This window comes from Pseudophryne corroboree, unplaced genomic scaffold (assembly GCF_028390025.1).
Source record: "Pseudophryne corroboree isolate aPseCor3 unplaced genomic scaffold, aPseCor3.hap2 scaffold_2410, whole genome shotgun sequence".
Lineage (NCBI taxonomy): Eukaryota > Metazoa > Chordata > Amphibia > Anura > Myobatrachidae > Pseudophryne > Pseudophryne corroboree.
In genome coordinates, this window is record NW_026969066.1 from 2,330 (window position 1) to 16,306 (window position 13,977).

The following is a 13,977-nucleotide window of genomic DNA, read 5'->3' on the forward strand; positions in this document are numbered from 1 at the left end:
TGTGCAAATATCCCTCTGTGCATCACGCATATAGATAAATGCATCCTTTATTTGTTCTAACGACAGTAAAACATTGTCCCTATCTAGGGTATCAATATTTTCAATCAGGGATTCTGACCAAACTACTCCAGCACTGCACATCCAGGCAGTTGCTATAGCTGGTCGTAGTATAACACCTGCATGTGTGTATATATTCTTTTGAATAACTTCCATCTTTCTATCTGATGGATCCTTAAGTGCGGCCGTCTCAGGAGAGGGTAACGCCACTTGTTTGGATAAGCGTGTGAGCGCCTTGTCCACCTTAGGGGGTGTTTCCCAGCGCGCCCTAACCTCTGGCGGGAAAGGGTATAATGCCAATAACTTTTTTGAAATTATCAACTTTTTATCAGGAGCAACCCACGCTTCATCACACACGTCATTTAATTCTTCTGATTCAGGAAAAACTGTTTGTAGTTTTTTCACACCATACATAATACCCTGTTTTACGGTATCTGTAGTATCAGCTAAATGTAACGTCTCCTTCATTGCCAAAATCATATAACGTGTGGCCCTACTGGAAAATACGTTTGAATTTCTACCGTCGTCACTGGAATCAGTGCCCGTGTCTGGGTCTGTGTCGACCGACTGAGGCAAAGGGCGTTTTACAGCCCCTGACGGTGTTTGAGGCGCCTGGACAGGCATTAATTGATTGTCCGGCCGCCTCATGTCCTCAACTGACTGTTTAAGGGAAGATAAACCATCACGTAATTCCACAAATAAAGGCATCCATTCTGGTGTCGACCCCCTGGGGGGTGACATCTGCATATTTGGCAATTGCTCCGCCTCCACACCAATATCGTCCTCATACATGTCGACACCACGTACCGACACACACCGCAAACTCACAGGGAATGCTCTAATGAAGACAGGACCCACTAGCCCTTTTGGGGAGACAGAGGGAGAGTCTGCCAGCACACACCACAAAGCGCTATATATACAAGGGATATCCTTATATTAAGTGCTCCCTTATAGCTGCTTTAATATATATATATATAGCCATTAATGTGCCCCCCCTCTCTGTTTTACCCTGTTTCTGTAGTGCAGTGCAGGGGAGAGACCTGGGAGCCGTTCTGACCAGCGGAGCTGTGACAGAAAATGGCGCCGTGTGCTGAGGAGATAGGCCCCGCCCCTTTTTCGGCGGGTTCTTCTCCCGCTATTTTTCCAGTCAGGCAGGGGTTAAATATCTCCATATAGCCCCTATGGGCTATATGTGAGGTATTTTTAGCCTTGTATAAGGTTTATATTTGCCTCTCAGAGCGCCCCCCCCCAGCGCTCTGCACCCTCAGTGACTGCCCAGTGAAGTGTGCTGAGAGGAAAATGGCGCACAGCTGCAGTGCTGTGCGCTACCTTATGAAGACTGAGGAGTCTTCAGCCGCCGGTTTCCGGACCTCTTCACGCTTCAGCATCTGCAAGGGGGTCGGCGGCGCGGCTCCGGGACCGGACTCCACGGCTGGGCCTGTGTTCGATCCCTCTGGAGCTAATGGTGTCCAGTAGCCAAGCAGCAAATCCACTCTGCATGCAGGTGAGTTTACTACTTTCCCCCTAAGTCCCACGTTGCAGTGATCCTGTTGCCAGCAGGACTCACTGTAAAGAAAAAAACCTAAACTAAACTTTCTCTAAGCAGCTCTTTAGGAGAGCCACCTAGATTGCACCCTTCTCGTTCGGGCACAAAATCTAACTGGAGTCTGGAGGAGGGTCATAGGGGGAGGAGCCAGTGCACACCACCTGACCTAGTAAAGCTTTACTTTTTTGTGCCCTGTCTCCTGCGGAGCCGCTATCCCCCATGGTCCTTTCAGGAACCCCAGCATCCACTTAGGACGATAGAGAAAAACAATTTAACTGCAGTGGGCACTGATATCAACTACCCTGCTCTGTAGAAGAGGCTGGGTAGGATGCAGCACTTGTATAACCTGCTATGTGGTAGAGGTATACAGGGAGATTCTGCCCACCGCTCTAATGATGGCTGCCCAGCATCTCTCTGTGAAGGAGGATGAGGGAGGAGCAGCTCAGGGCGGGAAGACCGCTGTGGAATGGTGCCCTGGGCTGGGGGAGGGGCTGCTGGCAAAGCGCTGACCTCCACTCTGCTGAATGTCACCATCAGTTCTCCTGGCCTGTGTCCCCAGCGCTAGTGTACCATAACAGCCCTGGTGGACTAGTGCATTAGTGCATTAAGAACACTTAATGGTTTGGGAGCACCTCTCCCTAGGTCAGCGGTAAATGGACTGCGCAATATGCAGGTCCCTTTAGCGGGAACCCATCTTACCCATACCCCAGTGATCTGGTTGCAGTCCAGCGTGCATCTGCGCCACTGAGAGTGAAGGTTGAGCCAGGGGTCCCGCCAAAATCACACACCCAGTTGTGGCGTCACAGACCAGTTGGGGTGTTGCAGCATTAGTGCTGGCTTCCTTTGGACTGACAGACGCGGATTGCTCATTGAAAAAGTAGAATTTTTTTTAGAAAAAACTGAAAGCTTGGGCTGCAGTGTGCAGCCCTTGTTCAGTGTGACCAGCTCCATGCTGGCGCCAGAAAAAACTGATGTACCTGAGCATGGTGTATGAAGGCAGAGGTCTCCACCAGATCATACCCCAAGGTTAACCCTGTGGAGAGCACAGACTCCAAAGAAGAAAAATAAAAGATCCTGTAGATAGTGTAGTGATGGTAAATTAAAAAAGTTACTCAAAATATAGTATTTCCTGTTGCAGGGAGCGCCCATGTTGATGGTGGGCTCCATCCAGTCACTGTGTGTACAGTAAATAACCTGGCTAAAATGCATCCATTATGTGGAAATATGAATTCAATTGAGGCAGCATATCCAAGTCTTTGGCATCATTTTATAAAAGTAAACTAAAGGTAAGATATCCTTAAAATATTTATTGAATGTACCTTTATTTGGAGCTCGGTTATGTTCTGCGCTAACTGACAAATCTTTCCCGACCCCTCTCTTCTCTCTGCCCCCTTCCCCCAGTCTTTAGATTTTTAAATTGCTTTCGGGTTTGTTATTATTTTCACTGTTTTGTATTTTCTTCGTATTTTGAGGGTTATACATTTCTAAACGCCACATTCACAATATGGGCTTGACATATGATCTCCAATAGCATAACCCTACAATGGCTCTGCTGTAGACACCTATAATGTCCTTTTGATGATTTTTCTCAGACACATTATACTTTGTGGTTATTTTTGGGTCTTCTAATTTGATACATTTCCTATAAGACTCATAAATAGCCGCTTGTTGAGCTTGTATTACTGTTTAACTTTTGAACCTGGTGAACTACATGAGCACATTATTATTGGTCCTTATTTGACCTATGCTTCTAGACACATTGGGGGTCATTCCGAGATGATCATAGCTGTGCTAAATTTAGCACAGCTACGATCATCACACTGACATGCGGGGGGGAACGCCAAGCACAGGGCTATACCGCCCCGCATGAGACTGCCGGCCTCCCACCGCAGAAGTGCAAAGGCATTGCACAGCAGCGATGCCATTGCACTTCAAGAGTAGCTCCCGACAAGCACAGCTTTAGCGTGCTGGCGGGAGCTACTCACCGCTCCCGGGTCCGCAGCGGCTGCGTGTGACGTCACGCAGCCACTACGGCCCACCCCCCGTTCAGTCTGGCCACGCCTGCATTGGCCGGACCGCGCCCACGAAAGTGTCCAAACGCCGCCGTTGTGGTCCCCCACCCAGCGACCGCCTCTGCCTGTCAATCAGGCAGAGGCGATCGTAGCAGCCCGACGGCCGTCTGGCATTCACCGGCGCAGTTCTGACCCATTCGCACCGTTGCGATAAACTACAGCGTGCGATCGGGTCAGAATGACCCCCCATTCTTCCTTGTGTCCCAATGTAACTGTCTATTTGTTTGTTTATGATGCTGAATTCTTATATTAGAAACCAATAAAAACTGTGTTTGAAAAAAAAATATTTATTGAATGACAAATGCAATATATTTTAATATGCATTTGCGGTATACTGTACCTAAACACTACAAAAATATCAAAATATTAAAACAGACACTGTAATGTAAAACAGGCCTCCACCCATACCCAAAAAAAACCTAAGAACCAAAATAAAAATAGAGCAGTGAGATAATGTATAAAGCATCAACCTGCAGCAAACTTATGTTTAAACTAGTTATGGACATTTTCTTTAGCATTTCAGGATTTATTCATATTGTTAATTGAAATAATTAATATAATGGCCTTTCACGAGAATGACAGTATTTTCTCAGAAGGTAGGGACGAGAACCAAAAGAAAATCTAGGTCTAGAGAGAAGTGGAAACAGGAGGGGCAAAAATGTAAGCATTACATCAAAGTCCAGGGATTCCACCCATTTCTAACTAACCTTCCATTAACTAAAAACTTTTCACCTTTTTCTCCTAAAATACTGCATGATTAAGGAGGGAATATTAATCAGCACAGTAGGCCCTGTTCAATTGCATAAAAAAAAAAAAAAAACACAATTAGACGGAGGAGGGGAATTTAATTGTAGGTGAACATTTTTCACGGCTCAAAACAGGCGGTAGCCTCCTGCTTTAACGGCCGGAGCTATTCACTTACACACCCATACATGTTAACACACAGAATCTGTGAAAAGTTCACGGACCTATGTGTTAACAGGTTATTGAGAACAGGTTAACAAATTGGTTATTAGGTTGCTTATTTTTTTTTGTTTTGTTCCCAAGAGCACCCCCCCCCCCCCCCCGAGTTTGCTGAGGCTCGTGAACCCCCCAGAGATATGAAAACTCTCGTTAATATAAGAAATGAAGACCACCAGCTCTGTGCAAAACTCAAGTTTTTTAAATCTGCCTACAGAAAATAAATGGGTGTAGCGCCACGCTATCTATTCTCCCTCCAGGGTATGTCGGTATGCCGGCGGTCGGGATTCCGGCGCCGGTATGGTGGTCACCGGGAGCCTGGCCGCCGGCAACCTGAAGACCACCCCACATAAATATTGTACATAGCGCTGCAAGGCTGGCCAAACCAGTGCACCTACTCCACCTGATCAGGAATTCCCCTCACATCACCCACCGTGTCTCCGCAGTCTGTACATAGGGGTAATTCCGACCTGATCGTTCACTAGCGTTTTTTGCAGCGCTGCGATCAGGTCAGAACTGTGTATGCGCCGCAATGTGCAGGCGCGTCGCACAGGTACAAAGTGGATCGCCGCTCATCGATGGGTTTGTGTGAAGAATACATTCGCACGGGCAATCGCAAGGAGACAGGAAGAAGTAGTTTGTGGGTGGCAACTGACCGTTTTCTGGGAGTGGTTGGAAAAACGCAGGCGTGTCCAAGCGTTTGCAGGGCGGGTGTCTGACATCAATTCTGGTCCTGAACAGGCTGAAGTGATCGCAGCGGCTGAGTAAGTTCTGGGCTATTCAGAGACTGCGGAAGATCTGTTTGTACAGCTCTGCTACACATGCGTTCGCACACTTGCAAAGTGAAAAAATACACTCCCCTATGGGCGGCGACTATTTGATTGCAGCAGTGCAAAAATCCCCTAGCGAGCGATTAGGTCTGAATTACCCCCATAGTGCTTATCTACAAACGCCACCATCTCCCCTGTAATCCAATGTGCTTGGTAGAAGTCCATATGTACCTATACCAAAGCGGATGTCATGCTCCATTTTAGCCATTTTGCTGTTTACAAAATCCCTCTAGTATGGGAAACTAATTAAATGTCTGAAAGCAGTAAATCCTCACTAAATGAGAGAGACAATATTTGTACGTAATCTGAAACAGACAGTATGGCTGTAAACACAGGGCCTCATTTTAAGGGGATCCGGTCTCTAGGTCGACAGTAACTATGTCAATAGGGTCTCTAGGTCGACAGGTCAAAATGAGTTTTTCACCATTTGTTTTCTTTTTTTGAACTTTTTCATACTTAACGATCCACACGGACTACGATTGGGAATAGTAACCTGTGCCGAGCGCAGCAGTAGCTGAGCGAGGCACCTTGCCCAAAGCATGGCGAGCGACGCGAGGGGACACGGTGCACTAATTTGGGTTCCCAGTCACTGTGTGGAGAAAACTTCACCAAAAAAACATTAAAAACTCATGTCGACCTTTTGACCTGTCGACCTAGGGACCCTGTTGTCCAATAGTGGTCGACCTAGTTACTGTCAACCTTCCATACCACACCCATTTTAAGTTGGTCAAAAGTCCATTGGGAAGATGTAATAAGCCTTGGAGAGAGGTAAAGTACCAGCCAATCAGCTCCTAACTGCCAAGTTACAGGCTGTTTGAAAAATGGCAGCTAGGAGCTGGTTGGTATTATAGTATCATGGAACTCCTGTGCAGCCCTGAGCCATCGGCCGTCACTGCCAGTAACAGAGCTGTCCCTGCTGCGAAGATAGAGCAACAACAAATGCAGTTGTCGAAATTGATACAGTAGCTGCAAGTTTTGGAACTGACCATTAATACATCTCCCCCACATATCAGCGTGTAATCTTTTAGATAGCAGCGCAGATATAGACAGGGACGCACAGCACCCTGTCACCTTGCACGCACAGTTACAGTAATACATGGGGGAGGGGGGATGGGACGTGCGCTGACACCGCAGGGTGCCGTGTCAGCGCACGTCCCATCCTGCCTCCCCCCCCCCCCCCCCCAATATTAACCCCTTTTTACATCTACTCCTTTATTACTCTCCAAGGCTAAGTACATCTGCCCCCGCCTATGTGAAATGCATTCATAGAAATAGAGATCTTGACATTTTGGCTCCTTGCAGCGGAAGGGCAATAAAGTGACATTTATGTGTGAGGGAGAGCATGCAAGTTGCAAGAATCTTAAGAAACAGTATGTCATTTTGCAAGTAGTATATAAGCCTGGTGCAAGTTCAATAAACCTAAAAATGCATAGCACTGAATGAGTGTGTCCACAAGTGATCAGTAGGGCCAACAATCACTCAAACACAAACAAGAATGGTTTTTATTTCATTAAAACTGGATTACAAAGAAAGGTTTTCAGTAGACTATGGGCCTGATTCAGAGATGTAGGCAAACGCATTTCAGCTGCCAATGTGTACGCAGTATTAAATGCTGCAGCTGCCAGGACTGTATTGAGGTGCCCAGCGGCTGTGTACAAAGATGTCACTTGCAGATCAGTTATTAAGCTTCATAGTAGCCCTATGGCTGTGCAGCATGGCCGCAGGAAGCAGGCCGAGACATACCCAGACACACTCCTTGTCAATCACTATACGACTAAATCCTCTCTGCGACCACCATGGCACCTGCGCAGTGTGACTCAGACGAAATTTAGTTTGTGTACAACTCTGAATCAGGCCTTACAGATGTACCCACACTCATCTTTGCTGCAAAGCGGCATGCTGCAACATAGCTTGCTGCATGGCATGACAGGTTGTGACTATTCGCAGCCGGCGATTGCTCCAATAAATCATAACGGAATTAATGGAGCAATCGCCCAATGCAAACAGTCACAGACTGATGCACCATGCCGCATCACAGCAAGATGAGCATGGGTACATCTGCATGTCATGGAAGATGGCAAATATTTGCCTGCTTTATTTACCAATTAACCGTTTAACAGTTACACACAGAGTAGCCCAAGTTACTTTGTCTCTGCTGCTTGCAGAGTCTCTAAAATTATAATAATGACTCGCGGATTTTTGCTTCAGATGCATCTATATGTTCTATTTTAGGTTGCATATATCTTAAGATACTGTATGTGCAACAGACATAAAAACCCAAATGCTGCATTTTGATTAGTCGTTCAAGACAACTTTATATCCAACTCTAAGGGAAGCCCACAGTTTACGCTCAGGGGTAAATGTATGAAGCAGTGATAAGTGTGGAGAAGTGAGCCAGTGGAGAAATTGCCCATGGCAACCAATCGGCATTGAAGTAACATTTATCATTTGCATACTATAAAATTATACAGAGCAGCTGATTGGTCGCCATGGCAAACTTCTCCACTCTTAACATTGCTTCATACATTTACCCCTCAGTGAGGGAACGGACAGACACAGGGGTCTATTCATGAAGCAGAGAAAAGTCTGGAGTAGTGAGCCAGTGGACAAGTTGCCCACGGCAACCAGTCAGCATTGAAGTAACATTTATAATTTGCATACTATACAATTGTACAGAGCAGCTGATTGGTCGCCATGGGCAACTTCTCCACAGGCTCACTTCTCCACTGTTGTCACTGCTTCATGAATAGACCCCACAGTCTCTGTACTGTTAATATGTTTTCTTACTAGAGTATACAGAAACTGTGTCAGTCCTGTCCATCTCGCAATCAGACTATTGTGACTATATTATACTCAGTATGCCAGATAAAGGACAGATGTAGTTTCTGAACAGTGATGCAGACAGAATACCCTTCCTGCACCAGTCATTGTATGAGCAACCTCTGTACACACAGGGCCTGATTTACTGAGCAGCATTTATACAGTAAAAAAAAACACCAAAAAAACTAATTTTCAGCAATTCTCCGAATAGCTTTAAAAACAGCAGTTTTATTAACGACAAATCTGTGTGGGTTTATACATTTGCCGTTTTTAGAGCCGCTGGGAAAATCAGTTAAAAAAAATGCCGCTCAATAAAATCCTGCCCACAGTGTGTGTTACACAACTGCATTCTCTCCCGCTGTGGTCTCTGTGCTCACCGACTATCTCTGATGTCACTCTAAAGCTGGGTACATGCTAGACGATATTTTGAATGATTTGCCCGATTCTGACAGATCGGAATGACAAATAGTTCAAATCGCCCACTGTGTGCCCTCCTGTGACAACATCCGTTACAGCTTCAAGGCGGGCCTACATGCTCAATCTGAAGATGTGGCTGACAGTCCCATGCTTTCGGATGCAGATGGATGTAGCGGAGAAACGATAGATCGTGCGGCCGTTAACCAGATTGTTCAGTGTGTGTAGGGACCGCAGAATAAATAGTGAGAAAGACATCACAATTGCACAGCTATAGTGGGTATTCCCACCGTGAGACTAACAAGGCATTAGATCTGCATATTGGCAGTACAACAGCATTTTTTCTATACTGCGTTACACTGACACACTGTCAGGTCATTAGAAGGCTCGGTATTCACAGTGCAAGACTCATAGGATAGCTGTAGTCTTTGTACATAAAACGTGGGACGTACAGTATGGTTGTGTACCCACAACGCTGCCCTGACAGTACAGTTGTAGATTATACACACAGTACAACATGAATCTTTGAAACTTGTCTTTCTCTGAAGAATTGGAGCACAAATGTCATCTTCATTGACGATTTAATACCATAGAAAGCAATCCACCATACAGAATATAAAAATACCAGCCCAGTGACACTTGACAGGCACATATGTACGCACACAACGGACGATGGAGAAGGAGCATAAGCTGTTCACACACACATATTGCAGAGTTTGAGTGGGGGGGGGGGGGGGGGGGGGGAGCAGTAATAAGGGGACAGTGCTCGTCATCTCCCATAGATTTTTACCCCTCCCCCAATACATGGAATTATCAGTCCTCTTTTTTGTCTGTCTCATCCTTTTGGTCTTCAGATGCATTCCTCGGCTGCTCCTCGTATCTGGAAGAAAGGGTGGCAAATTATAATGTACCTAACAAAGCATCCTGCCCACTCATTGCCACCTAAACCCCACCAAACCATCCAAGGACAACATGTAGTAGAAACTGGTCCCTACACCAACTCATAGCTTACAATCACTATTCAAGGGACAGTAACATTTGAAAGGACAAGGTCCAATACATAAAACATATTTTAACATTCACAAATGTAAGTGTAAACATTCCAGTAAACAGACAGAGGAAAGCGGACGATCACTAAATCAATTCATGTATCCCTAGCTGATAAAATGTTTGCATGATCTTGCTCTGATGTCTTATGGTTGATAACCACTTACAAAATCTGTTTTTAAAGAGAAAATACTATCTGAAGTAGAACCCAACTGAATTTAACAAAGTGACCTGGATAGGACCTGCACCACCCTAAAGATCCAATAAACTCTGAAGATTTTTACAATTAGGCTCTGTAAAACATTAACAGCCACAGACTTCAATGTAATTGGGTACCATCAGAGGTTGTTCGGGAAGGACAGGAAATAGTTTTGAGAGTATGAAAGTTCTTGCACTTTTAAGCTACAATAGGCTTGACCCTTTTCCACTACTGAAAACAGCAATGTTGAAAACCGCTTGTTACAAGAATTGTACTTAAGCCCATAGGAAGCAGAGATAAACAGTAATATACGTTTGTTAAACATTAGCTGTATATTAGAATGGACAACTGCCCATTTTTTTTATTTGCTTGTAATATTATCTATGCATTGCATTGGCTATAGAGCTATACTTAGGTTGGACACAGCAGAACTCATTATCAGGCCTGAACAGACCTAGTATAGGAGGAAACGTGGACCCAGATATTACGATGTTCATAGAGAAAGTCATTCCTCTTCACTTTTTACCTCTCTTGGGAAAAGGGTGTGAATCTAATGAAGCTCACCAAGCTGCAAACATTGGGGGTAATTCCAAGTTGATCGCAGCAGGAAAATTTTTAGCAGTTGGGCAAAACCATGTGCACTGGGGGGGGGGCAGATTTAACATGTGCAGAGAGAGTTAGATTTGGGTGTGGTGTGCTCAATCTGCAATCTAATTTGCAGTGTAAAAATAAAGCAGCCAGTATTTACCCTGCACAGAAACAAAATAACCCACCCAAATCTAACTATCTCTGCACATGTTATATCTGCCCCCCCCTGCAGTGCACATGGTTTTGCCCAACTGCTAAAATAATTTCCTGCTGCGATCAACTTGGAATTACCCCCATTGCCAAGAATTCTGGTAGCCGCACAGTGCTCATTTTCCTGCACACCTCTATGGGCTGTGAGGGGTAACTGGCAATATTATTGTCCATCAGGTGCTGGAGCTTCAACTGTCCCCACTGCGCTGACTGCAGACATCACCAACAATTATATTCCCCCCTAATGTGTCTAAAGAATTTGCACCAAGATAAATCTGCATTTACTTATTATAATAACATGTAATGTAGTGAGTTCAGCTCTACTGTCTGCACTCAATACCACCAACCAAGGGTTTGCCTTAACGTCATTTGTTTTGCAACTAATATCTTGTGCAATCAGCTAGTTTGAGCTTATGGGTCAATCCAATTCCCCACTAAGGGTGTAAGGTGCTGTTGTCACGGTGTGAAGACACTGGCAATGGAACCCAAACTAACATCCCTCGTGGCCCCTTTATGTGCATGACTCGCAGATTTTTGCTTGCAGCCCTATGGGTATGCAAACAAAAACCACAAGTCATTGGTACCATAAGTGTGGCATAGCTTTACACTTATTTGGACTCACAAAAACTTTGTAGGGAATAGGAATGACCTCTAAGGATGGTTCCTCCTTTTTTGGTGGTTCCAAAAAAGCCACAGTCAGGAAAAGGGAGTGAAAAAAACAAAAACAAAACCCAAAACCCCCAAAGAACCCCCCCCCCCCCCCACCTCCATAAAAAAAAGCAACTCTGCACATAAAATAGAACCAAGATCTGAAATAAGGTTATATCATTTTGTGATGTCACTATTAGTTCTTTCATATTCAGTAACTTCAGAAGCTATCAAATTATCATAAATGAAGTGATCTATGGGATTCTGGGGCAGATGTATTAACCCAGGGCTGGCCAAACCGGTCCTCGAGATCTACCAACAGTTCATATTTTCCAGGCCTCCTGGAATCTGTAGAACTGTCAGTTAGGAATGAATGCAGCACATCTTAATTAGTAATGACTACACCTGTGCACTAGCCAGGTGGTCTGGAAAATGTGAACTGTTGGTAGATCTCGAGGACCGGTTTGGCCAGCTCTGTATTAACCTGAAGAAGGCATAAGGAAGTGATAAACCAGTGATATGTGCAAGGAGATAAATGCACCAGCCAATCAGAACCTAACTGTCAATTTGCATATTGTAGCTCATTGGCTGGTCTGTTTATCACTTTGCACTTATCACTGGTTTATCACTTCCTTATGCCTTCTCCAGGTTAATACATCTGCCCCTCTGTTCTAAGTGCACCTGTTTGCCTTCAGCCAATAGAGGCAGCTATTGTGTGGGTATTCAGCCTATCAATGTTAATCATAGAACTACCCATTCTAAGGAACACTGGTTCACCGCACCTCTGTCAGTATGCAATAAGTTTCATTTACAGGTAATCTAATTTCTGCACTGGTTAGTTAGTGTCCATTCCACCGTGTGAGTGTAAGCTGTAGTTCCATATAGACTGTAGGAAAAATTACCAAGCACAATAATTATCCCTCCACCAGCGGAGAGATAGTCTTTTATTCCAGCAGCACTTGCCCATTATTTTGGAGAGGCTAGGAGCTGTGTACTTGAAAAGGAAATCCCTCATCCACTACATGGCATTGTGGAATCCGTGCTATGTGTCACCTATAATGTAAAATTAGTCATAACATCCAATCCATGGCGTTAGCGTCCACTGGATACATGTAATAATAGGATTATGACAGAAGAGTAAGAGTTTATTGGATGGCAGGTGGGTAGGGGCTCTTGGCTGGAGGTGGGTAGCACTTGTCCATATGCATACATGAGTGGGACCCTTCACATGGAGCTGGGGTTGAGCTGCCGCCTGCGGCGGGGGGAACAAGGTTTTTGTTGCATGGATTCAGCCAGGCTAGCAGGAGATCCAGAGACCACCGGAAAGTGAGATAGGCGTGGAGTGTGAGGTAGAATTTCCGCAGAGGACTCATAGCTGTTGGAGAGTTGAGGGTAGGAGGGATACAGCAAGAGTAATGTACAGGAAGGGAATAGGTTTAGGTGTGAGGGGGTGTCGGGAATTGGGACACAGTCACATATACAAAATAGGTTAATGGAAAGGGACAAACAAACACAAACACACACACACACACACACACACACACACACACACACACACACACACACAGAGGAAGAGGTATAGATATGGCCAAAAACAGAAGAGTACATAGGAGGGGGATGAAATGTGGCCACAGGCAAAAGAGGTGTGCAGGGAAGGGAAGAGACATGGCCATACATACAGTATGTGAATAGGTAGGGGACAAGAGGTGACCACAAAAACAGGAAAAAGACATGTCAGGGACAAGACACGGACACACACACGTAAGAATGGTAGAGTTAGGGGACAGGCATGGCCATAGAGAAAAGGGGAACAGGTAAGAAGTATTTATAGACAAGAATAGGCGGATGGGATACAATGCAGTTCCACACATTGGAGGGTAAGACAGTGTACAAAAAATTATCAGAAACAGACAACAAAAGGACAGGGAATGAACCAGCAATGTAAAGTCAGAATAGAAAAGAAAAGGGTAGAGAATTTAAAATGGAGTGGAATGTGCAAATGACAGTAACAAAGGCAGCAGCAATATGTGGGGCAGGAGCAGTACAAAATAGGAACAATACAATGGAACATAATGAGGGGTGGAAGCAGGTGAGTAAAAAGAAACAAAAAGGTAAAATAGAAAATAAATGTAGAGCGGGGAAAGATGTGGGTAGAGAAAAAGAAAGAAGAGAAGAAAAAAAAAAGGAGGTAGAAACATGTGAAGAAAGTTTCCAAGACTGCCCCTACAACTCTACTCTACACCCCCTCCCCACATGCAGCCTTCCCTGCAAGGCTTACTCACCTGAACATCTCTGTGATCTCTCCTTTTACCAGCGCCACAAGCAGAGGAAATCCGATACAGGCTGGGACTAGATAAAGGAGCGCCGGCTGTGCAACAACAGACAACACACAACTCGGGTAAGTAGAAATATTGGCATTTATTCAATAACATACTGTAACCTTGAACAACCAATGAAAATAAGATTTTACTTACCGGTAAATCTATTTCTCGTAGTCCGTAGAGGATGCTGGGGACTCCGTAAGGACCATGGGGAATAGACGGGCTCCGCAGGAGATAGGGCACTTTAAGAAAGACTTTGGATTCT

At 45.0% G+C, this 13,977-nt stretch overlaps 1 protein-coding gene across 1 annotated transcript in view; it reads right to left on the bottom strand.

Annotated features, from left to right (window-relative positions):
* Nucleotides 1-9,263: 9,263 nt before the first annotated feature.
* LOC135011288 (minor histocompatibility antigen H13-like) overlaps nucleotides 9,264-13,977 on the bottom strand; it is a gene marked incomplete at its 5' end in the record, with an annotated part of 32,321 nt that continues 27,607 nt past the window's right edge. Inside the window, 2 exons of the mRNA XM_063952446.1 lie at nucleotides 9,264-9,579; nucleotides 13,674-13,759. Coding sequence (XP_063808516.1) covers nucleotides 9,513-9,579; nucleotides 13,674-13,759 — 153 coding nt within the window. The remainder of the gene's footprint in view (nucleotides 9,580-13,673; nucleotides 13,760-13,977) is intronic.